This window comes from Salmo trutta, chromosome 18 (assembly GCF_901001165.1).
Source record: "Salmo trutta chromosome 18, fSalTru1.1, whole genome shotgun sequence".
Lineage (NCBI taxonomy): Eukaryota > Metazoa > Chordata > Actinopteri > Salmoniformes > Salmonidae > Salmo > Salmo trutta.
This window is the reverse complement of record NC_042974.1, coordinates 51,294,332-51,321,472: the sequence shown is the minus strand read 5'-3', so window position 1 is coordinate 51,321,472 and position 27,141 is coordinate 51,294,332. Positions and strand designations below refer to the sequence as shown.

The 27,141-nt window shown below is 41.5% G+C and overlaps 1 protein-coding gene across 4 annotated transcripts in view; it reads left to right on the top strand.

Annotated features, from left to right (window-relative positions):
• The window catches only part of LOC115153489 (caskin-2), a 94,749-nt gene that overhangs the window by 22,799 nt on the left and 44,809 nt on the right, over positions 1–27,141 (top strand). The window contains exon 1 of one of the 4 annotated variants that reach the window (XM_029698977.1): positions 23,959–24,395. The exons of the other annotated variants lie outside the window; for them this stretch is intronic. Within the exon in view, the coding sequence (XP_029554837.1) occupies positions 24,311–24,395 (85 nt within the window). The 5' untranslated portion in view covers positions 23,959–24,310. Of the gene's footprint in view, positions 1–23,958; positions 24,396–27,141 lie in introns of those variants that run through there. 4 annotated transcript variants of the gene reach the window in all.

The following is a 27,141-nucleotide window of genomic DNA, read 5'->3' as shown; positions in this document are numbered from 1 at the left end:
CAGTTGCAAACCGTAGCCTGGCTTTTTTATGGCGGTTTTGGAGCAGTGGCTTCTTCCTTGCTGAGCGGCCTTTCAGGTTGTCGATATAGGACTCGTTGTACTGTGGATATAGATACTTTTGTACCTGTTTCCTCCAGCATCTTCACAAGGTCCTTTGCTGTTGTTCTGGGATTGATTTGCACTTTTCGCACCAAAGTATGTTCATCTCTAGGAGACAGAATGCGTCTCCTTCCTGAGCGGTATGACGGCTGCGTGGTCCCATGGTGTTTATACTTGCGTACTATTGTTTGTACAGATGAACGTGGTACCTTCAGGCGTTTGGAAATTGCTCTCAAGAATGAACCAGACTTGTGGAGGTCTACAATTTTTTTTCTGAGGTCTTGGCTGATTTCTTTTGATTTTCCCATGATGTCAAGCAAAGAGGCACTGAGTTTGAAGGTAGGCCTTGAAATACATCCACAGGTACACCTCCAATTGACTCAAATGATGTCAATTAGCCTATCAGAAGCCATGACATAATTTTCTGGAATTCTCCAAGCTGTTTAAAGGCACAGTCAACTTAGTGTATGTAAACTTCTGACCCACTGGAATTGTGACACAGTGAATTATACGTGAAATAATCTGTCTGTAAACAATTGTTTGAAAAATGACTTGTGTCATGCACAAAGTAGATGTCCTAACCGACTTGCCAAAGCTATAGTTTGTTAACAAGAAATGTATGGAGTGGTTGAAAAACAAGTTTTAAAACACTCCAACCTAAGTGTATGTAAACTTCCAACTTCAATTGTAAATAAAACCGGAGGGGGGGGTCAGTGCAAATTTTCCAGGTAGCCATTTTATTAACTCTTCAGCAGTCTTATGGCTTGCGAGTAGGTGCTTTAAGGAGACCACTTTTGAAGTCTTTTCATCTCTACCAGAAGGTTATTATTAGCATAATCGAAAATAAACCTTGCTAGAGTTGCTAATTCTAGTCAGGTTGCAGCAGTCTATTTTTTTCACCCCTGGTCTGCAACCTGATTAGCTGAACACGATATGCAACAACCCGGACTTGCATTAGCTACTCTAGCATGGTGGTTGAAAATTGTTTCAATTTGCCTTCTAGTCATTAAATTGACTTATGGAGGGAAATGACTGAATGGAGAATGTTTAATGTACAAACCGGTCCACAGGGGATACAAGTGTATAGCCGGCTGCATGCATTCCCTTTGGATGGTAAGATGAAACAACTCGAAGTCTGAACATCCTCTCGCTCTCTCTTTTCTCTGCTCTTCTTTTCTCTCTTCTCTTTCTCCAATTAATGTCAACTCTCTTACTGACACCTACCCATAAGCCCCCTCTCTTTCAATATACTGTAACCAGCATCTTCACCCACTGAGCACCGACAGACACTGGACGTCCATGGATGTTGAAAAGTAGTTGAAATTGGTTCAGTCCGCCCTGGCCTTGATTTCAACGTCCAAAGATTGTTTTTTGGTCTGGTCCGGAAGCTGCCTTGAAATCAACGTCCACAGACGTCTGGACCGGCCTTAATTTAGCCCAAACATAGACATCCATTATTGTTTTTTTGGTTATTGAGATATGTAGCCGGCCGTGACCGGGAGACCCATGAGGTCTGCGCACAATTGGCCCAGAATCGTCCGGGTTAGGGGAGGGTTTGGCTGGCTGGGATGTCCTTGTCCCATGGGGCTCTAGCAGCTCCTTGTGGCTGCCGGGCACATGCACTTCGGTTGCCAGCTGTACGGTGTTTCCTCCGACACATTGGTGTGGCTGGCTTCCGGATTAATCGAGCAGTGTGTCAAGAAGCAGTGCGGCTTGGCTAGTCGTGTTTCGGAGGACACATGGCTCTTGACCTTCGCCTCTACCGAGTTCGTACGGGAGTTGCAGCGATGGGACAAGACTTTAACTACCAATTAGATATCACGAAAAAGGGGTAAAAAAAAGAAGAATAATATGCAAAAAAGGATATTGCATAGTTATAACTTTCTGTACTTATTTAGGATACATCACCATGAAGAGAATGACAATCCTATCAATAATTATGCATTCACTTACTGTATTTCAATAACGAAAACAAAAAAATCATATCATAGCTGACAATTTCTTTCGGCAGACATATTTGAATCTTAGGAGTAGAGTTTTGGGAAAACGTGGTCACATAAAAAACAGCGGGAGAATTCACCAAAATTCTGTTACCAAACTTTGCATCTGCACAGTTCTTCCAGTAAATGTGTTTTTGTAAAATTGTCACTGTAAATTCTTAAAAGTAGTGCTTGTGGCGTAGAGTTGTATGGTTTGTTGAACTTTGAAAATCAATGATTTTTGTTTGGCATACATTTTAAGGGAAAAATCTGAGTCTACCGTGGATTTGCCCCAAATAGATATTCTAGATACGTCTTATGATAGGATACAGCAGCGTTTCCCAAACTCTGTCCTCGAGACACAAGGGGTGCACGTTTTGGTTTTTGCCCTAGCACTACACTGCCGATTCAAATAATCAACTAATCATCAAGCTTTGGTAATTTGAATCAGCTGTGTAGTGTTAAGGCAAAAACCAAAACGTGCACCGCTTGGGGTCTCGAAGACAGAGTTTAGTTAAATCCTGGGATACAGGGACAATCAATATTCAGAATTGACATCAATGTATAACCTAAAGTCAGATTAGTTCTTATCTGAAGTCCCCATGCAGATGTTATAGCAAACTCTTGGTTTTAACCCAGTTTTGTCTGGGTGGTAGTGGCCCTAGTACTATGACATGATATCTTTCTGTGAGATAAAAACCAGACAGCACTGTTTCACCAGGCTTGTTTACAGATACACTTAGGAAAAACAACCCTATTACAACAGACAGACAAACTATAATAACCAGGACAAGTCCAAACAAGAGTCTGGTAGACAGGTGAACTCTCCTTGAACTCTCTCTCTCTTTGTTCTCTTTGTTCTCTTTCTTTCTTTCAATTTTTCTCTTTCTATCTTTCACTATTTCTCTTTCTTTCTTTCACTTTTTCTCTTTCTATCTTTTCTGGTACTGATGGAGTTATTGTGCTGGAACAAAGCCTGTGCTGCTTGCCTGCAACCATACACAGAGACATGCAGAGGACAATGAGAGGACAATATCTGTGTCTCAAATGGCACCCTATTCCCTATATACCGTGCATTGGGAAAGTATTCAGACCCCTTCACCTTTTCCACATTTTGTTACGTTACAGCCTTATTCTAAAATGGATTAAAATAGTTTTTCCCCCTCATCAATCTACACACAATATCGCATAATGACAAAGCAAAAAACAGGTTTTTAGATATTTTTGCAACCCCCCCCCCCCCCCCCCCCCCCGGAAATATTACATTTGCATAAGTTTTCAGACCCTTTACTCAGTACTTTGTTGAAGCACATATGGCAGCGATTACAGCCTCGAGTCTTCTTGGGTATGACGCTACAAGCTTGGCACACCTGTATTTGGGGAGTTTCTCCCATTGTCCTCTGCTGATCCTCTCAAGCTCTGTCAGGTTGGATGGGGAGCGTTACTGCACAGGTCTCTCCAGAGATGTTCAATCGGGTTCAAGTCCGGGCTCTGCCTGGGCCACTCAAGGACATTCAGAGACTTATCCCAAAGCCACTCCTGCGTTGTCTTGGCTGTGTGCTTAGGGTCGTTGTCTTGTTAGACTGGGGCTAAGGTTCATCTTCCAAGGTCCTGAGCGATCTGGAGCAGGTTTTCATCAAGAATCTCTCTCCACTTTGTGCCGTTCATCTTTCCCTTGATCCTGTCTAGTCTCCTAATCCCTGCCGCTGAAAAACTTCCCCACAGCATGACGCTGCCACCACCATGCTTCACTGTAGGGATGGTATTGGCCAGGTGATGAGCGGTGCCTGGTTTCTTCCAGAAGTGACGCTTGGCATTCAGGCCAAAGAGTTCAATCTTGGTTTCATCAGACCAGAGAATCTTGTTTCTCATGATCTGAGAGTCCTTTAGGTGCCTTTTGGCAAACTCCAAGCAGGCTGTCATGCCTTTTACTGAGGAGTGGCTTCTGTCTGGCCACTCTACCATAAAGGCCTGATTGGTGGAGTGCTGCGGAACTCTGGAGCTCTGTCAGAGTGACCATCGGGATCTTGGTCACCTTGCCCAAGGCCCTTCTCGCTCGATTGCTTAGTTTGTCTGGGGGGCCAGCTCAATGAAGAGTCTTGGTGGTTCCAAACTTCTTCCATTTAAAGATAATGGAGGCCCCTGTGTTCTTGGGGACCTTTGATGCTGCAGAATTGTTTTGGTACCCTTCCCCAGATCAGTGCCTTGACACAATCCTGTCTCGGAGCTCTACGGACAAGTCCTTCGACCTCATGGCTTGGTTTTTACTCTGACATGCACTGTCAATTGTGGGACTTTATTTAGACAGATGTGTGCCTTTCCAAATCATGGCAAATCAATTGAATTTACCACAAGTGGACTCTAATCAAGTTGTAGAAACATCTCAAGGATGATCAATGGAAACAGAATGCACCTGAGCTCAATTTTGAATCTCATAGCAAAGTTTCTGAATACTTATATACAGTTGAAGTCGGAAGTTTACATACACCTTAGCCAAATACATTTAAACTCAGTTTTTCACAATTCCTGACATTTAATCCAAGTAATAGTTCCCTGTCTTAGGTCAGTTAGATCACCACTTTATTTTAAGATTGTGAAATGTCAGAATAATAGTAGAGAATTATTTATTTCAGCTTTTATTTCTTTCATCACATTCCCAGTGAGTCAGAAGTTTACATACACTCAATTAGTATTTGGTAGCATTGCCTTTAAATTGTTTAACTTGGGTCAAACATTTCGGGTAGCCTTCCACAAGCTTCCCACAATAAGTTGGGTGAATTTTGGCCAATTCCTCCTGACAGAGCTGGTGTAACTGAGTCAGGTTTGTAGGCCTCTTTGCTCGCACACACCTTTTCAGTTCTGCCCACAAATTGTCTATAGGATTGTGGTCAAGGCTTTGTGATGGCCACTCCAATACCTTGACTTTGTTGTCCTTGAGCCATTTTGCCACAACTTTGGAAGTATGCTTGGAGTCATTGTCCATTTGGAAGACCCATTCGTGACCAAGCTTTATCTTCCTGACTGATGTCTTGAGATGTTGCTTCAATATATCCACATCATTTTCCTCCCTCATGTTGCCATCTATTTTGTGAAGTGCAGCACCAGTCCCTCCTGCAGCACTTCACCCCCACAACATGATGCTGCCAACCCTGTGCTTCACAGTTGGGATGGTGTTCTTCGGCTTGCAAGCCTCCCCCTTATTCCTCCAAACATAACGATGGTCATTATGGCCAAACAGTTCTATTTTTGTTTCATCAGACCAGAGGACATTTCTCCAAGAAGTACGATCTTTGTACCCATGTGCAGTTGTGAACTGTAGTCTGGCTTTTTTTATGGCGGTTTTGGAACAGTGGCTTCTTCCTTGCTGAGCGACCTTTCAGGTTATGTCGATATAGGACTCGTTGTACTGTGGATATAGATACTTTTGTACCTGTTTCCTCCAGCATCTTCACAAGGTCCTTTGCTGTTGTTCTGGGATTGATTTGCACTTTTCACACCAAAGTATGTTCATCTCTAGGAGACAGAATGCGTCTCCTTCCTGAGCGGTATGACGGCTGCGTGGTCCCATGGTGTTTATACTTGCGTACTATTGTTTGTACAGATGAACGTGGTACCTTCAGGCATTTGGAAATTGCTCCCAAGGATGAACCAGACTTGTGGAGGTCTACAATTTTGTTTCTGAGGTCTTGGCTAATTTCTTTAGATTTTCCCATGATGTCATGCATAGAGACACTGAGTTTGAAGGTAGGCCTTGAAATACATCCACAGGTACACCTCCAATTGACTCAAATTATGTCAATTAGCCTATCAGGAGCTTCTGAAGCCGTGACATCATTTTCTGGAATTTTCCAAGCTCTTTAAAGGCACAGTCAACTTAGTGTATGTGAACTTCTGACCCCCTGGAATTGTGACACAGTGAAATAATCTGTCTGTAAACAATTGTTGGAAAAATGACTTGTGTCATGCACAAAGTAGATGTCCTAACCGACTTACAATAAACTATAGTTTGTTAACAAGAAGTTTGTGGAGTGGTTGAAAAACGAGTTTTAATGACTCCAACGTAAGTGTATGTAAACTGGGAAGCCAAAATGTTTCCAATCTGGAGATTTAAACAATACTGGAGGATCCTCCAAATCGACCGCACCACTCGCCATCGAACAGAACTATACTGAACAAAAATACAAACGCAACATGCAACAATTTCAAAGGTTTTACTGAGTTACAGTTCATATAAGGAAATCAGTCAATGGAAATAAATTCATTAGACCCTTTCAATGGTAATGACGGATCTATAACTTACATTTATTTCTATGTTAATTTGGTCGGGTGCCCAAAAAGTTACATATTGCAGCTTTAAGAGTAATATGTATTTTAAACAGAAATACAATCTCCGACTTCAACTGTAAAATTGTATTTCTTTTTAAAATGTTTAATAAATTGGCAAACATTTATAAAAATCGTGCTTTGTGATTATTGAATATTAAGTGTAGTTTGAGGGGATTAAAAAACAAAAAAAAACATTTTAGAACTGTAACGTAAAAAATGTTGACAAACTGAAGGAGTCTGAATTCTCCGAATGCACTGTTGTGCATGACGTTTGACCAGAGCCCAGGGTACACTACAAGTAGTACACTATATAGGGAATAGGGTGCTATTTGGGACGAATCCAATGAAAATGAAAGAATAATAAAATCATTATAAGATGTAGCTTGTGTACAAGAGTGTATTGTGTATCCTTGTCCACACGATAATCTGCATTTGTCCAAGCATGTTCTAACATGATGATCACTGGAAAAAACACAATGTACTCTCCTTCAACTATTCTTATTGTTGGGATACTAGAGGTCTATGTTTCCATTCGTTCCCCTTGACCTGATGGTGACACGCAGGCTGCCAATCATGGCGATCGATCAGACTCAGAACAACCAGTCCCAGACAGACGGAGGACTCTATCCTAATAATGACTCTAGCTAATCAATGGAGCATAATGAGGCAGAATGGCAATTAGTAAATTGTCAAACTTGCATGGCCTATCTCTCTCCTTCTCCTTGTTTATCTTCCCCTTCTCAGTTTCTCTCTCTCTCTCTTTTATTTCCCTCTCTTTCCCCCTCTCTCTCTCCTGCTATAATAAATATAGGCTAGTAGTTAACTTCACCTATAAATCATATGTTGTATTATTCATTGCAGTCTTAAATCATTGCCGATCACCTGCTTAATCTCTACAGGCCTAAGCACAGCCAGTAAAAACATCACTACTCCCTCTGGACCAATACATATTACTCTGCAATATGTAACTTTTTGGGCACCCGACCAAATTAACATAGAAATAAATGTAAGTTATAGATCCGTCATTCCCATTGAAAGGGTCTAATGAATTTATTTCCATTGACTGATTTCCTTAAATGAACTGTAACTCAGTAAAACCTTTGAAATTGTTGCATGTTGCGTTTGTATTTTTGTTCAGTATAGTTCTGTTCGATGGCGAGTGGTGCGGTCGATTGGAGGATCCTCCAGTATTGTTTTAAATCTCCAGATTGGAAACATTTTGGCTTCCCAGTAGATTACAACGACGATGGGCAGAGAGTTGTGGATAAAACATTAAGTCGCCACGCTCAACGAGAATAGCCTATGCAGCTTCCAACACCCGAAATATGTTGATACATTTACGCCGACATCACCTCGGTATAACTGGAGCAAGACTGAAACGCAAATAAACAACAACACAACATGGTCTCTCCTTGGCAGCTGATTCTGATTAAATTACAAGAGTGATTTGTAGGCTATGTTTGTGTTTTTTACTGTCTTTGGTTTATAGCTGCGGATATTCACCCATTCTCACTTTCTCTGTGGTTGAGAATAGGGCATTTCAACACCTCGTGAAGGTGCTCGAGCCACGTTGTTATGATTTCGGCAAATGGGTAGTACAGCAAACCAAAGCCGAAGCTTTCAATGTATTGTGTGTGTGTGTGTGTGTGTGTGTGTGTGTGTGTGTGTGTGTGTGTGTGTGTGTGTGTGTGTGTGTGTGTGTGCGCGTTTGTTAAGGTTAGGCTACTGAATGATCAAGACTTTGATAAACAATTGATAAAGGACACGTTCTCAATAGAAGCTCATTGTCTCTGGGAGCAGATATTAGACTTGTGTCTCTCTGATTAAAGGCTCCTGTATTTGAAATATCTCTTCTGCCTTCCAAGTGTTCTTCCCGTGGCAGGCCTCTGTTGCTTTCTGGTGTGTGTTTGCGCTTACAAGTCTGAACGTTGCAAAGTGTTCCTCTCTGTCTCTGTGGTGTTAATAGGTCTCTGTCAGTAAAGTCCAGCTGCATCAACAGATCCTCTTCCCCCTACTAGGACTTTCTCTGTTTATACTGACACCATAACAATAACAAGCACACTCACTGGCCTGCCCCTTTTTCCATACACACACATTTTTATATTTACATTTTAGTCATTTACCAGATGCTCTTATCCAGAGCAACTTTCAGTAGTGAGTGCATGCATTTTCATACTGGTCCCCGTGGGAATCAAACCCACAACCCTGGCATTGCAAGCACCGTGCTCTACCAACCAAGCTACACCATGTGCAGGTAAAAGACACGAGGGCTCCGTCTCAAATGGCACCCTTTTACCAGTGCACTGCCTTTTGAGCAGAGCCGAGTCCCTGGTCAAAAGTAGTGCACTATAAAAGGGAATAGGGTGCAATTTGGGGCGCTGACAAGGTAGACGAAGAGCTAGCTCCAGAATCTGCACCAGTTTATCGGACATGTCTCTCCTCAGTGACACTGACACGCCTTACTAAGGCGTTTAAGAGCCACTGCTAGAACAGTCAACAGTTGTGTGTTTTTTATGGGAAATATCTACGTCCCAAATGGCACCCTATCCCTATGGGTCCTGGTCAGAAGTAGTGCACTAGGTAATAGGGTGCCATTTGGGATGCGGCCTGAGCTCATGTAGCGCTGAAACAGGAGCAGTTAAATGATGATCTAGACTTGGCGAAACCTTTACATGTTCATTAAATGGCACTCCTGTTATAGTGTTACATCGATCTGCTCTGGACTAGAATGAGACAGATTGAGATGATCTTGTTATATAAAAGAGACAAGTAAGGAAATCACAGTGGCCATGTCTGAAATCTGGCTTGCCTACTACTTAAACTGTTTACTGTACTGTTAAGAATGTACTAGTCCTGTGTAGCTTGGTTGGTAGAGCATGGTGCTTGCAATGCCAGGGTTGTGGGTTTGATTCCCGTGGTGGACCAGTATGGAAATGTATGCACTCACTACTGCAAATGGCTCTGGATAAGAGCATCTGATCAAATGTAAATAAAATGTGCTGTTTTGTGAAAATGAACTTAGTAAGAAACAAATAACAGCATGTCAGGCTCATCCTACTGAGAATGTGTCATGCCATAGCGTTGATTCCCAACGTTTGTTCATTTTGGTACAGCTGTTGTCAGACACATGTAGCTCTCGAAATATGATTCTCTTCCTTAATAGTGTGCAGCAAATTTACTAAATGAAAAGCCAAAATGAGTATGACATCCTGGCATATAAAGCATACTCAATTGTTTTTAATTTCATAAACTTTATAAAAAAAAATGTTTTGGCTTACCCAAAATGCCTACTATTTAGAATGCAAGTACGAGTATTCAGACACGGCCAGTAATAGAATCAATGATTCTATTTCTACAGAGGAAATGCATGTGAGCCAACTGTTCTAATCGTTTTATTCAGTTCCATTCAGTAGGAGTTCTGTTTGGCTCACAGATATATCCTACTTCTGGAATAATCTAGTTTCCAGATTCCCAGTCAACAGAGTTGATTCATGACGTAACTATTTTATCCTGGTTTGCCTGGTTCTTAGTTTTGGAGCGCCTGTGTAGCACTGAAAAGGTTTTGGGATACTAGAGGTCTATGTTTTCATTGGTCCCCCTTGACCATGGTGACACTCAGGCTGCCAATCATGGCGATCGATCAGACTCAGAACAACCAGTCCCAGACAGACGGAGGACTCTATCCTAATAATGACTCTAGCTAATCAATGGAGGATAATGAGGCAGAATGGCAATTAGGCCATGCAAGTTTGACAATTTACTATCTGTCTCCTTCTCATTCTCCTTGTTTATCTTCCCCTTCTCTCTGTCTGTCTGTCTGTCTGTCTGTCTGTCTGTCTGTCTGTCTGTCTGTCTGTCTGTCTGTCTGTCTGTCTGTCTGTCTGTCTGTCTGTCTGTCTGTCTGGCTGGCTGGCTGGCTGGCTGGCTGGCTGGCTGGCTGGCTGGCTGGCTGTCTGGCTGGCTGGCTGGCTGGCTCTGCATCTCTCTCTCTCTGCATCTCTCTCTCTCTGCATCTCTCTCTCTCTGCATCTCTCTCTCTGCATCTCTCTCTCTCTGCATCTCTCTCTCTCTCTGCATCTCTCTCTCTCTGCATCTCTCTCTCTCTCTCTGCATCTCTCTCTCTCTCTCTGCATCTCTCTCTCTCTCTCTGCATCTCTCTCTCTCTCTCTGCATCTCTCTCTCTCTCTCTCTGCATCTCTCTCTCTCTCTCTCTCCTGCATCTCTCTCTCTCTCTCTCTCTCTGCATCTCTCTCTCTCTCTCTGCATCTCTCTCTCTCTCTCTCTGCATCTCTCTCTCTCTCTCTCTCTCTCTCTCTCTCTGCATCTCTCTTTCTGCATCTCTCTCTCTCTCTGCATCTCTCTCTCTCTCTGCATCTCTATCTCTCTCTCTCTCTCTGCATCTCTCTCTCTCTCTCTGCATCTCCTCCCCCCACTCTCTCTGCTCCCGTCCTTCAATATCCTTATGGAAAGGACAATGTATTGTTCCAATAGAATGTCTGCCTGTATATTGTGTTAGGCTAACTTCTATCCCTTGGTTGAGACATAGCTAGTGCTTTGGTAGCTACACTATATATACACCCCTTCAAATTAGTGGATTCAGCTATTTCAGCCATACCCATTGCTGACAGGTGTATAAAATCGAGCACACAGCCATGCAATCTCCATAAGTACATTGGGAGTAGAATGTCCTTACTGAAGAGCACAGTGACTTTCAACACACGCACACACACACACTCAGTGACTTTCAACGAAGTGGTAGGCCACACAAGCTCACAGAACGGGACCGCCGAGTGCTGAAGCACGTAGTGTGTAAAAAATCTTCTGTCATCGGTTGCAACACTCACTACCGAGTTCCAAACTGCCTCTGGAAGCAACGTTAGCACAATAACTGTTTATCGGGAGCTTCATGAAATGGGTTTCCATGGCCGAACAGCCGCACACAAGCCTAAGATCACCATGCGCAATGCCAAGCGTCGGCTGGGGAGGTGTAAAGCTTGCTGCCATTGGACTCTAGAGCAGTGGAAACGTGTTCTCTGGAGTGATGAATCACGCTTCACCATCTGGCAGTCCAACGGACAAATCTGTGTTTGGCTGATGTCAGGAGAACGCTACCTGCCCCAATGCATAGTGCCAACTGTAACATTCGGTGGAATAATGCTCTGGGGATGTTTTTCATGGTTCGGGCTAGGCCCCTTGTAGTTCCAGTGAAGGGAAATCTTAATGCCACAGCATACAATGACATTCTAGACAATTCTGTGCTTCCAACTTTGTGGCAACAGTTTGGGGAAGGCCCTTTCCTGTTTCAGCATGACAATGCCCCCGTGGACAAAGCGAGGTCCATATAGAAATGGTTTGTCAAGATCGGTGTGGAAGAACTTGACTGGCCTGCACAGAGCCCTGACATCAATTCCATCGAACACCTTTAGGATGAATTGGAACACTGACTGCGAGTCAGGCATAATCGCCCAACATCAGTGCCCGACCTCACTAATGCTCTTGTGGCTGAATGGAAGCAAGTCCCCGCAGCAATGTTCTAACATCTAGTGGAAAGCCTTCCCAGAAGAGTAGAGGCTGTTATAGCAGCAAAGGGGGTAGAAACTCCATATTAATGACCATGATTTTGGAATGAGATGTTCGACGAGCAGGTGTCCACATACTTTTGGCCGTGTAGTGTATAATTGTCCCCCTCTTGGTAGGCAGTGAACTGGCACTGCAACTCTTCTGTACAAGGCTTAGGCTACAGTATAATCACATTGCCAGAGAGCCACAGGGATTTTGTGACTTCTCCAGGCTTCCAGCCAGCCCTGAGACTCAGTCTGCCCACAGTCATGCCAGCCAGCTCAGCACCACTTAGTGCTATCACCTGCTCTGGCGTTTGGCTGGCACTGCCTGGCTGTGTCCTTATATAGGCTGTATGCTACTGTATATAGGCTAGCTACGTGTAGCATTTTAGGTTAGCTACAGTGCATGCAAGGACATAGCCTATTCTCATAAGTAAGGACAACGTCGTCTTAGCTGCTTTGCCTGGCTGAATTCTGAATTTTCTGATCTTCTTGTTAGTGTCTGACCTTCAGTTTCGTTTAGGCTGAAAGTTCTTCATTAATTCACTCAAAGGAGAAGGTATCCTCTTGCTACCTCATAATCCAATCAAGGTGGTTGAGTTGAAGAAATTGAATCTGCAAGAGATATGCAGCAAGCCTGAAGGACGGACCACGTTGTTAGAGCGGCTCAGAACACTTCTTAGACCCTGAGATCTTACAGGTGCTACATCATCTTTTACATGGACTCTTTAGCCATATCTGGATCGGCATATGGCTAAGAGTCTGTATCAGGCTGATATTCAGCTACAGCTGCTCTTGGAGAAGGTTCTTATAGAACAGGGGTTCCCAACCTTTCTCCGCATCGCAGACTGGAGCAGATCCAGAAACAGTTTTGCGAACCGGAGAACACCCATCAATCTAGCTTTAGGAAGCTGGACAGATTCTTGAGGGCTGGTTGGAAAGTGTTTCATCTTTTAGTAGGCTAATCGGTGAAGTTCGATTGATTTGTTAGTCATGTCAATATTAGGAAGGTGTTCCTAATGTTTGGCATTCTCTGTGTAGAAAGGGCTCTGTCGTTTCTGCTTTTGTGGTTTTTCTCTTCCTTAAAACAGCAGAAACCGGAATGGATGTCTGTGTGGTTTACTATGTGGCCAAAGAAAGCCATCCAGTCTATTTTCTCAAACCGTGTGTGTGTGTGTGTGTGTGTGTGTGTGTGTGTGTGTTGGAGCATATGTTTCTTTAGCAAAACCGCCATAATAGAGTCTCAGATTCTTAGTGTGAATGGAGACGACGTTAGACATGAAAACAAGGAATTGGAGAGAACCTACAGAGGCCATATCGAGGCCATACATCCAGGCAGCCCTTCTGTTGTGTACTGTTATTGACCCTGACAGGGCAGCTCAGACATACCCTTAAGGCAAAGAAAAGGGCAAAGGTCAACTGTCTGAGGGCTGCCTGTCTACTTCAGCTGCAGAGCAACAGTTGGGTGCTTCAGTGCTAAAACACGTTTCTGTAGCTAGGCTATCCAGTTTGCCTTGCGCTGTGCCCAAATGGCACCCTATTCCCAATAGTGCACTAGTTTTGGTCAAAAGTTGTGCACTATATAGGGAATAGGGTGCCATTTGGGATGTACCCTTGGTTATTTTTTTGTCTACCCACCTGACAGAGAATGCTGTAGGTCTGAATAGAGAGATGAATGGATAAGAGAGGGATACTTCCGTTTCTTTCCAATGGGTTTTTCCACTCTCTTTCTGCTCTCTGTCAATGTGCCACGATGTTTCAAAGAGTTCTGTTTAAAGATCAAAGTACAGACATATATTTTGTCCAGCTCTGAACACATTTACACCTGTCGTTGTGTATTAAAAACCACAAGGAAGATGATGACAATGATGTATTATAGGCTAGTCTACTAGAATAGTGTAGGGACATAATATGCTTGTTAACATTTTCTGCAACATGTGTTATGACTAGGGCCAATCGTTTTTGCTGACCACGTATTCTGGCAAAGGAAAAACTCCCTAGTTGAGAAACACCCAGTCACTGTAGCCCTATGCAAATTATTTTCTATGATTTCTTTCAATGTGTGGTTGTAGACATGAATAGCATCTCTATGGCTAGTCTCTAGGCTACAGTACTCCTTGCAGGGGCCCCAGTGGTCTGACTGTTTGTGGTGCCCAGTGCTTTTGTGTGTGTGTGGGTGTTAGTAATGTGCTATGCCGTGTTTACAGCCAGGCATTTGCATGGAGAGAAACCAGTGATCTTTCTGCTGCGCCAACATAAAGACTGTGGGTTATACGCACGCACCAACACACACACACACACACACGCACCAACACACACGCACCAACACACACACACACACACACACACACACACACACACACACACACTAGGCTTGGGCGGTATCCAGAGTATCATACCTTAAAACCGACATTGTGCCTTGCCGGGATATTCTGTAATGCCGGCACTGAACACAAGGGGGCGCTACTTTCGAACCCCACTGAGCCTCTGTAATCCCATAGCAAATGCTAGTTAAATGCTAATGAGCGCTTTGCAAACATTTTATACAGTCTCTGCGATAAACTATTTGCAGGACAGACATCTCAGCTCATAAAGTTATACAAGAAACTCAAAAAGCTACTCACAGTTTGTTTGCACAACACAAATGTTAGATCCAGGAGGGGATTCTCTTCTGTTACCAAGAGAAGCTTTATTTTTGCAAGAAGCTAACCACTTAGCTAGATAACTAGCTACTAAATTAGCAAACAAAATGCACAATTGCGGAGCATTTAGTACATTTTTGACAGTTAATTTAATATATATATATAAGATATCTAGCTGGCAAACATTGAGTTATGACTAACATACTGTAACTAGATCATCTGGCGTGTGCTGCACAACAGTGAGTGAGTCACAAGGCTCCGGGTCTCTCGTCTTTGTGTGCTTGTAATCAAACACCATGTGACTGGGGACTACCGGTAAGCTTCATAATGAAAAATAATATGACAGGCGTAATGAACAACTCAATCTGCTTTATCTCCTAACGTATTGCACAAGTTGACTGCAGGAATTTAAAAAGTAGCTACGGAGAAAAAAACGTTCAACGTTATTGAAAAACAATCCTGTGGCTATTTCCAAATCTCTAGGTATACGGTATAAAGGTTATACCGCCCACGTCTGACACACACTCAGCCTTTTAGGTGAGGTGATTGAAGGCCAATCACGCTTGCCTGGGTTACATTTCACTGTCTTGTTATGCGCTACTGTTTGGGGTGCCATCTCTATTGCCCTGTTGTAGACAGTAAGTTATGAATTCAACAGACCTTTTTGATGTTGGATTTCTATTGCTAGTATGTGGGGGCATCTCTGTGTGTGTGTGTGTGTGTGTGTGTGTGTGTGTCTGTCTGAACCCCCTAGTGTTAAACACACCTGGAGGCCATGGTAAAAGAGTGGTTTTGTTGGCAGGGTTTTGCGTTACAGATTATGATATTGGTTGTGTGGTATGTGGGGCATTATAGGGGGAGAGACGGACAGACACACACAGTCTGTCCACATGCAGTAATGTACTGTACTGTGATGTCAGCCACAGTCCACCAACTTTTATTGAGAGGGAAGCAATTGTTTTCAGAGAATGAAGAGAGGGAGTGGATGGAGGGATGAAGAGAAAGAGAGGGGTTGACAGAACACAAGATAGTCATTGATAAAGGGAGGGAATGTGTGTGTGTGAGAGAGAGAGAGAGAGATGAATAGAGGGAGAGAGAAGGAGGTGGTGGTGGAGAGAGAGAGAGAGAGATCAGGAGAGAGAGAGAGAGTAGGAGGTGGTGGTAGAGAGAGAGGGATCAGGAGAGAGAGAGAGAGAGAGAGAGAGAGAGAGAGAGAGTGTAGGAGGTGGTGGTGGGTGTACTATGTCTGGAATGTTAGCACATGTTTGAACTAGAACTCTAAAGGCTCTGTTTGTCCTCTCACTGTCATCAGTTCAGGCCCCACTTGGCAAGCTGCCCAGTGTGTGTGTCTGTGTCTGTCAGGGTTGAGGTTCTTTCGGAATTTAATTCAATTCAAACCATACATTTGAATTGAATTTCAATTGACTACACCCCACAGGAAGCAGAATTTGAATCGAAGTAAATCAAATGTATTCAAAGCGATCCAAATCAATTCAACTGAGACATGAAACTTTTATCAAAAGGATCTGCCACTAATTAATGAATAGAATACTATTACCATTTCAAATATTAGTTTGATTATAACTCAGATGTCAAACAGTTTTTTTTATTGTCATGAGATGTTAGATTGTTCCCTTTCATACTGTAGTGTTTGATCTAATGCATACTGGGGAGAAAGAAATCTGATATTTAAAACATTAAAGGAGTAGTTCACTATTAAATAACTTGATGTTAGATGCTTCCTCGCCCTAAAAGTAGTCTATGTGCCGGATGAAACTGTATTCGATGGTTCAGTTTTCTTTAAACAGCCATTACAAACTCCAGCTAACTTTAGCTGCCGCTAGCTTAAAATCTATTGTAGTGGGGCACGTGAGCATGATTTTAAAAAAGTATGTCTAAATCACCAGAAATCCACTCCATTTTTTTAATGTTTCTTAAAGGTGATTTGGCCATTTTAAAACAAAACATTCTCACATACCCCATCAGTTCCATAGATTATTAGCTAGCAGTGACTAAAGTTAGCTGAAGTTCGTAATGGCTGTTTTTTAAAAATGAACCATGGATTACAGTTTCTCCTGGCCCATAAACTACTTTAAGGGTGAGGCACCATCTAACATCATTTTGCAAAATAGTGAACTATTCGTTTATGAATCATGAATTATTATACACAACCCACAACATGTTTTTAGAATATTTCCAGACCACTTTGTAATTATTTAAAATAGTTTTAGGAGAAAGTTTTAAACCATATGATGTGTACAGTGGTGGAAAAAGTACCCAATTGTCATACTTGAGTAAAAGTAAAGATACCTTAATAGAAAATGGCTCAAGAAAATGTGAAAGTCACACAGTAAATTACCACTTGAGTTAAAGTCTAAAAGTATTTGGTTTTAAATATACTTATGTATCAAAAGTAAAAGTATGAATACTTAAAAATTCCTTATATTTAGTAAACCAGACTAGAGGTCGACCGATTATAATTAGGGCTGATTTCAAGTTTTCATAACAATCGTTAATCATCATTTTTGGACACCGATTATGGCCAATTACATTGCACTCCACGAGGAGACTGCACAGCAGGCTGACCACCTGTTACGCGAGTGCAGCAAGGAACCAAGGTAAGTTGCTAGCTAGCATTAAACTTATCTTATAAAAAACAATCAATCTTCACATAATCACTAGTTAACTACACATGGTTGATGATATTACTAGGTTAACTAGCTTGTTCTGCATTGCATATAATCAGTGTGGTGCCTGTAAATGTATCATCTAATCACACCCTACTTCGCCAAACGGGGGATGATTTAACAAAAACGCATTTGTGAAAAAAGCACAATCATTGCACGAATGTGCCTAACCATAAACATCAATGCCTTTCTTAAAATCAATACACATAAGTATATTTTTTTAAACCTGCATATTTAGTTAAAAGAGATTCATGTTAGCAGGCAATATTAACTAGGGAAATTGTGTCACTTCTCTTGCCTGCATTGCACGCAGAGTTAGGGTATATGCAAAGGTTTGGGCCGCCTGGCTCATTGCGAACTAATTTGCCAGAATTTGACATAATTATGACATATCATTGAAGGTTGTGCAATGTAACAGCAATAGTTAGACTTATGGATGCCACCCGTTCGATAAAATATGGAACGGTTCCGTATTTCACTGAAAGAATAAACGTTTTATTTCCGAAATGATTGTTTCCAGATTTGACCATATTAATGACCAACGGTTCGTCTTTCTGTGTTTATTATATTATAATTAAGTCTATGATTTGATAGAGCAGTCTGGTAGGCGGCAGCGGGCTCGTAAGCATTCATTCAAACAGCACTTTACTGAGTTTGCCAGCAGCTCTTAGCAATGCTTGATCACAGCTCTGTTTATGACTTCAATCTTATCGACTCCTGAGATTAGGCTGGCAATACTAAAGTGCCTATTAGAACATCCAATAGTCAAAGGTATATGAAATACAAATGGTATAGAGAGAAATAGTCGACGCGTCATAATTCCTATAATAACTACAACCTAAAACTTAACTGGGAATATTGAAGAACTGGGAATATTGAACCTACCAGCTTTCATATGTTCTCATGTTCTGAGCAAGGAACTTTACATGGCACATATTGCACTTTTACTTTCTTCTCTAACACTGTGTTTTTGCATTATTTAAACCAAATTGAGCATGTTTCATTATTTATTTGAGACTAAATAGATTTTATTTATGCATTATATTAAGTTAAAATAAAAGTGTTCATTCAGTATTGTTGTTATTGTCATTATTACAAATATATACAGTTGAAGTCGGAAGTTTACATACACTTAGGTTGGAGTCATTAAAACTCGTTTTTTCAACCACTCCACAAATTTCTTGTTAACAAACTATAGTTTTGGCAAGTCGGTTAGGACATCTACTTTGTGCATGACACAAGTAATTTTTCCAACAATTGTTTACAGACAGATTATTTCACTTATACTTCACTGTATCACAATTCCAGTGGGTCAGAAGTTTACATACACTAAGTTGACTGTGCCTTTAAACAGCTTGAAAGATTCCAGAAAATGATGTCATGGCTTTATAAGCTTCTGATAGGCTAATTGACATCATTTGAGTCAATTGGAGGTGTACCTGTGGATGTATTTCAAGGCCTACCTTCAAACTCAGTGCCTCTTTTCTTGACATAATGGGAAAATCAAAAGAAATCAGCCAAGTCCTGATTTATGTAGTCCTTGTAACGCCTGTCGTTAGAATTAGACCAAGGTGCAGCGGAGGATGTGTATTCATTATTAAAGAGTTTAATGAACATAAACACTCTATACAAAACACGAAAAGAAACGACAGCAAACAGTCATGTCTGGTCCCAAAATGAACACCACAGAAAACAATCCCCCACAAAACCCAAAGGAAAAACATGCTCCTTATGTGTGACTCCCAATCAACAACAACGAACTTCAGCTGTGCCTGATTGGGAGCCACACACGGCCCAAAACAAAGAAATACAAAAAACCTAGAAAAAGAACATAGAACGCCCACCCAATGTAACACCCTGGCCTAACCAAAATAAAGAACAAAAAACCCCTCTCTATGGCCAGGGCGTTACAGTCCTCTGGTCTGGTTCATCCTTGGGAGAAATTTCCAAACGCCTGAAGGTACCACGTTCATCTGTACAAACAATAGTACGCAAGTATAAACACCATGGGACCACGCAGCCATCATACCGCTCAGGAAGGAGACACGTTCTGTCTCCTAGAGATGAACGTACTTTGGTATGAAAAGTGCAAATCAATCCCAGAACAACAAAGGACCTTGTGAAGATGCTGGAGGAAACAGGTACAAAAGTATCTATATCCACAGTACAACGAGTCCTATATCGACATAACCTGAAAGGCCACTCAGCAAGGAAGAAGCCACTGCTCCAAAACCGCCATAAAAAAGCCAGACTACGGTTTTCAACTGCACATGGGGATAGATGGTACATTTTGGAGAAATATCCTCTGGTCTGATGAAACAAAAATAGAACTGTTTGGCCATAATGACCATCGTTATGTTTGGAGGAATAAGGGGGAGGCTTGCAAGCCAAAGAACACCATCCCAACCGTGAAGCACGGGGGTGGCAGCATCATGTTGTGGGGGTGCTTTGCTGCAGGAGGGACTGGTGCACTTCACAAAATAGATGGTATCATGAGGGAGGAAAATTATGTGGATATATTGAAGCAACATATCAAGACATAAGTCAGGAAGTTAACCTCTTATGGCTAGGGGGCAGTATTTTCACGGCTGGATAAAAAACATACCCGATTTAATCTGATTATTAGTCCTGCCCAGAAACTAGAATATGCATATTAGCTTTGGATAGAAAACACTCAAGTTTCTAAAACTGTTTGAATGGTGTCTGTGAGTATAACAGAACTCATTTGGCAGGCCAAAACCTGAGAAGGTTCTGTTCAGGAAGTACCCTGTCTGACCATTTCTTCCCCTTGTTGATTCTCTCTATCTATTACAAGGGATCTCTGCTGTTACGTGACACTTCCCACATTTCCAATGGGCTCTCAGAGCCCGGGAAAAACAGGAATGACGTAATTCAAAGCCCTGGCTGAAACACACGAGAGCTTTTGCTAAGTGGTCTATCAGCAGACAAAAGACTTAGGCGCGTGCACTGTCCGCCCCCGTCTTTCTGTTTTTCCCTCAGTTTACAGACACGCAGATTCCCGGTCGGAATATTATCGCTTTTCTACGAGATAAATTGCATAAAAATTGATTTTAAACAGCGGTTGACATGCTTCGAAGTACGGTAATGGAATATTTAGACATTTTTTGTCACGTTATGCGCCATGCGCGGGACCGTGATTTACCATTCTGATAGTGTCTAGAACGCACGAACAAAACGTCGCTGATGGAACATAACGATGGATTATTTGGGACCAAACCTACATTTGTTATTGAAGTAGAAGTCCTGGGAGTGCATTCTGACGAAGAACAGGAAAGGTAAGACCATTTTTCTTATAGGAAATGTGATTTTGGTGAAGGCTAAACTGGGTGGGTGTCTAAATAGCTAGCCCGTGATGGCTGGGCTATGTACTTAGAATATTGCAAAATGTGCTTCATCCGAAAAGCTATTTTAAAATCGGACATATCGAGTGCATAGAGGAGTTCTGTATCTATAATTCTTAAAATAATTGTTATGCTTTTTGTGAACGTTTATCGTGAGTAATTTAGTAAATTGTTAGTCAATTCCCCGGAAGTTTGCGGGGGGTATGCTAGTTCTGAACGTCACATGCTAATGTAAAAAGCTGTTTTTTGATATAAATATGAACTTGATTGAACAGACATGCATGTATTGTATAACATAATGTCCTAGGTGTGTCATCTGATGAAGATCATCAAAGGTTAGTGCTGCATTTAGCTGTGATTTGGGTTTTTGTGACATATGCTAGCTTGAAAAATGGGTGTCTGATTATTTCTGGCTGGGTACTCTGCTGACATAATCTAATGTTTTGCTTTCGCTGTAAAGCCTTTTTGAAATCGGACAGTGTGGTTAGATTAACGAGAGTCTTGTCTTTAAATAGCTGTAAAATAGTCATATGTTTGAAAAATGGAAGTTTTCGGATTTTAGAGGAATTTCGCGCCACGCCCATCATTGGATATTGGAGCAGACGTTCCGCTAGCGGAACATCTAGATGTAAGAGGTTAAAGCTTGGTCGCAAATGCGTCTTCCAAATGGACAATGACCCCAAGCATACTTCCAAAGTTGTGGCAAAATGGCTGAAAGACAACGTCAAGGTATTGGAGTGGCCATCACAAAGCCCTGACCTCAAGCCTTTAGAAAATGTATTGGCAGAACTGAAAAAGTGTGTGCGAGCAAGGAGGCCTACAAAACCTGACTCAGTTACACCAGCTCTGTCAGGAGGAATGGGCCAAAATTCGGCCAACGTATTGTGGGAAGCTTGTGGAAGGCTACCCGAAACGTTTGACCCAAGTTAAACAATTTAAAGGCAATGCTACCAAATACTAATTGAGTGTATGTAAACTTCTGACCCACTGTGAATGTGATGAAAGAAATAAAAGCTGAAATAAATCATTCTCTACTATTATTCTGACATTTCACATTCTTAAAATAAAGTGGTGATCCTAACTGACCTAAAACAGGGAATTTTACTAGGATTAAATGTCAGGAATTGTGAAAAACTGAGTTTAAATGTATTTGGCTAAGGTGTATATGTCTTTGCCGTGTGTGTAGATGGCAGGGAAGTCAGGCGCAGGAGAAACCAACTTGGTATCACTGGAGTTGTTTTAATAAAATAAACAAACAACGAACTCCAAAACCAAAATGTACATAAAATAACATGGGCAACAATACCCGTAGCTCACTACTACAAAATACACGACACAAAATAACATTCAAACAATCTCAGACAAGGACTTGAGGGGAAACAGAGGGTTAAATACACAACAGGTAATGAATGGGATTGGAAACAGGTGTGTGTGAAAACAAGACAAAACCAATGGATAATGAAAAATGGATCAGTGATGGCTAGAAGACCGGTGACGTTGACCGCCGAGCACCACTCGAACAAGGAGGGGCATCGACTTCGGTAGAAGTCGTGACAGTATATAAACTTCCGACTTCAACTGTGTGTGTATATAGTGTGTGTGTGTGTGTATATGAGTGTGTGTGTATGTATGTATATATATATATATATATATATATATATATACATACACACACACACACACACGATTAATAGGCCGCTTTCTTTTTTATATATATATATAAATTAATCGGCCGATTAAGCGGTATCGGCTTTTTTTGGGACCTCCAATTATCGGTATCGGCGTTGAAAAATCATAATCGGTCAACCTCTAAACCAGACGGCACAATTTTATTTTTTATTTTTTTATTTACGGGTAGTCATGGGCACACTCCAACAGCCAGACATCATTTACGAACGATGCATTTAGGTTTAGTGAGTCAGCCAGATCAGAGGCAGTAGGGATGACCAGGGAGGTTCTGTTGATAAGTGTGTGAATTGGACTATTATCTGTCCTGCGAAGCATTCAAAATGTAACAAGTGATTTTCGCTGTCAGGGAAAATGTAAGGAGTAAAAAGTATATTATTTTCTTTGGGAATGTTGTGAATTAAAAGTAAAAGTTGTCAAAAATATAATTAGTAAAGTACAGATACCCCCAAAAAATGACTTAAGTAAAAATACTTTAAAGTACTACTTAAGTACTTTACACCACTGCATGTGTTAAATAAATAATTGTCACAGTTGTCGTAAAGGAGAGACCAAAATGCAGCAGGGATATGTATACTCATCTTCTTTATTGACGGGAAAAGAAGGGAAAAACCAAACAAACACGTATACAAAAATAACAAACCGATGAACGACAAAATAACAGTCTTGAAGGCAACACAGCAATCCAAGAACAATCTCCCACAAACACTTAACCAAACACATACCCATATATAGGACTCTCAATCAGAGGCAACTAGAAAACACCTGCCTCCAATTGAGAGTCCAACCCCAATAAACTAGACATAGAAATACAAAAGACTAGAGACCACATAGAAATACAAACATAGAACATAACCCCAAAAACCCGGAACTAACTAAACCAACACCCTACTAAATAAATCACCACCCCGAACCACATAAACAAAATACCCTCTGCCACGCCCTGACCAAACTACAATAACAAATAACCCTTTTACTGGTCAGGACGTGACAATAAGCCTTTTTAATTTAATTTAAATAAATTCAACATCCTTTAATTCAAATTAAATTCAAATTCTGCTTCCTGTGGGATGTGGCCAAATTAAATGATGTTTAAAAAATGTAATTGGAAATAAAGAGCAATTCACTACTCAGTTCAGAATTGACCCTAACTTTTAAATTGACCCCATCCCTAATGTGTGTGTGTGTGTGTGTGTGCGTGTGTGTGCGTGTGTGTGTGTGTGTGTGTGTGTGTGTGTTAACACATTGTCTTGTCTGGCCTTTAGATTTGGTCCAGATAAAGTGTGAGTGGAACACTGCCCTACATTTGAACTATCCTGTCGCTGTAGAAGCATGAAATCATCATACATGAATGGCTGGCTTATATGACACACCTCATTCATACTGCCGTTAAGAAAATATGATAACCTTTGGTTGGGTTTAGTATTATGGGTCGTCCTATAGCAGTTGGTGAGACAGTAGCCACATTGACAGGGTGAGTCATATGGAGGAGGAATTTGGTTAGTATTCAGATGGAATAGAATAGAAGTTCTCTGTTTCAATGATTGAAACCAATGCTAACAGAGTTTTTCTAACAATCAATCTATTCTACTGTTCACTACTTCTCCCACTCTACTGGGGGACAGATTCACACTGTGATGTGTGTGCGTGCGCATTCTTGTGCATGGTCCAGTGAGGAAGACAGAGAGGCCAGTGGGCCAGGCAGAATGGTCCCTGCCGAACATAAGGCTGGGTTTGGGCTCAGTGAGGCTGGAGCTGGGGTCTGAGAGCAGGGCTAGCAGAGAAGTCTATGCCCAGAGAGAGAGAGAGGCTTCAGACGAGGTGGGAGAGCCTGCAAACGACCCTGGAACTGGAGCTGGGGGGTAGAAAGTAGGACTGGGTGTAGGACAGCAGAGGTGGGACTGGAATGGAGGAATACGGATAACGTGACTAAAATGATTGGCTAAAGGAAGACTGAGAGGAGAAGGCATGGGGCAAGTACTGTCGTTCACCAGACACTTGCACCCAATACCTGTAGACAAGGTTATGGGGCAAGTGGCAATGTGTCTGTGGGGTAAGTCAACTATTAGGACAGTCAGCCTGGTCAAAGATCTGTATGGGCTTTAGCCAATCAGTTCCTCTGACTATTCGTATGTACAGTCACATCCCAAATGATTGGCACCCTTGATAAAGATGAGGGGAAAAGACTGTATAAAAGAAATAATACAAATACTGAGCTATATTGTATGCTCCATTTTATTTTTTTTTTACATTATATTATGTTATACTAATACAATTTCTCAGCTAAAGAGATTTTGTTTAACAAGTAATAACAAAACTTCTCAACAAGATAGGTGTCAAAATGATTGGAAACCCTGTTTTCAATACTAGGGCTAATACTCCTCCTGCGCTGAGCCTTTTTCTAAAATGTTTTATGAGATTTGAGAACACATTGGGAGGGATATTAAACCATTCCTCCAAACAGAATATTTCCAGAAAGAAACAGCCCCATAACGTCAAAGACCACTAGGCTATACACCAACGGTCACCAAACGGTCAATCTCGATTTCTAGTTGATCACCAAACATTTTTGTAAAAAAAAAAACAACGGTAAAGCCTCGCTTTCCTATTTGAATCGCTTCGTGCTGTTGGTTGTAGGGGCACTTGATTCAGCAGCCGTAGCACCTATAGGCCTAACGCTGGCCAATAAGATAGCTCAGATCATCCTGTTTGCACAGTTTCCTCGAGCCATAGACTGGAAAAAGAAGCCTCGAACGCACAGCAAAGGTGATACTGTGAGATTTCAAGACTTTTAAAGCCATGACTAGAGAGACTCAATGAATACAGCAAAGAGCTGCTGTTTTTATGGGTAAGTTTAGGAGGGACGGTGAGTCTGGTGAGAAGCAGCCACACTACTGCTCCCTCCCTGCCCTCAGACTGACCATCAGATGCAGGCCATTAGTCCAGGAAAAATGGAATAAAAAAATATTATGCTCACTCAGCTGTGCCTCACAAGTAATAAACTCAGCAAAAAAAGAAAGAGCCCTTTTTCAGGACCCTGTCTTTCAAAGATAATTCGTAAAAATCCAAATAACTTCACAGATCTTCATTGTAAAGGGTTTATACACTGTTTCCCATGCTTGTTCAATGAACCGTAAACAATTAATGAACATGCATATAATATAATTTCTAAATGGTCTGAGAATAACAACATTGGCAGTGCAATTCATGCATAGTCACGTTACAATGTGTTGGGCCTATAGCCTACTGCACAAACCTCATTGATACAGAACTGTTTTTAATCGGTTAATGTTGCACACGCTTACTTTTTTTAAGTCATGTTTAAAAAAATCTGAGCTGTAGATCTCAGCTTGCATTTTGACTCAGAAAGTGATCTTGACTCAGAATAGCTTGGTGACCACTGCTATACACTGAGTGTACAAAATATTAAAAACACCTGCACTTTCCATGGCATAGACTGGCCAGTTGAAAGCTATGATCCCTTATTGATGTTACTTGTAAAATCCACTTTAATCAGTGTAGATGAAGGGGAGGAGACAGGTTAATCCTTAAGAGTCTATTGACACACCCGTGAGTCAATCTAAGTAACATAATAAAATAATCTCCATAAAAATCCTTCAATTTAAGCTAGAGAAATCAGTTTTTTTCCATGGGCTCAATCCACATCTGCCTATGTGGAGTTACAGAGGTGTTTGTTAGATCATCCCGAAAATCGGTCATTTTACAAAACATCTGTAGCGTCCGAACGGTTTGGCCTACAAACTATTATGAAGGGGAGACTCTCACGAACACAATGTTGTTCTCTGTTTTGCTCTACGACTCCCCACAAGTGTCACGGGATTCGGCTGAAAAAATATATATATTTCCTGAGCTTTCTTTTATCTCCTAAATATAGGACAGACACTTCAAAATCTTATTCCTCATGATAAAATGTTTTACTGTATTGGTTGCCATTTATGAATGTGTTATTCAATGCACACCCCCCTTTTGCCCTCAGAACAGTCTCAATTCGTTGGGGCATGGACTCTACAAGGTGTTGAAAACGTTCCACAGGGATGTTGGCCCATGTTGACTCCAATGCTTCTCACAGTTGTGTCAAGTTGGATGGATGTCATTTGGGTGGTGGACCATTCTTGATACACATGGGAAACGGTTGAGCGTGGGTATATTTTTTGATGCCTAAAGGGGTCGTAAAATTCAAAATCAAATATCCAAGTGTTCCATGGTCTGACCATCTTAAAACAATTCGATATGTTAGCTTCGTAGACACCCCACCCCCACGCTCAACCGTTTCCCATGTGTATCAAGAATGGTCCACCACCCAAATGACATCCAGCCAATTGGACACAACTGTGGGAAGCATTGGAGTCAACATGGGCCAACATCCCTGTGGAACGTTTTCAACACCTTGTAGAGTCCATGCCCCAACGAATTGAGGCTGTTCTGAGTGCAAAAGGGGGGTGTGACTCAATATTAGGAAGGTGTTCTTAATGTTTTGTGCACTCAGCATATGCATTCTTCTTGAGTGAGAAAGTTACAGACGCACAAATATTATACCCCCAAGACATGCTAACCTCTCACCATTACATTAAAATGGGAGGTTAGCATTTTTGGGTGGGTATGATATTGGTGCATCTTTAACTTTCTCACTCATCATTATTTACGAGTAATTCAGGACTATCCGTAATCATGGTAGCATCCACATTAATGTAGGAGTGTTTAGAAACATGCTCTATTCTTATTTACAATAAAAGCGACTCCAAAATGACACTACATGATTTACCATTCATTTCTATTGG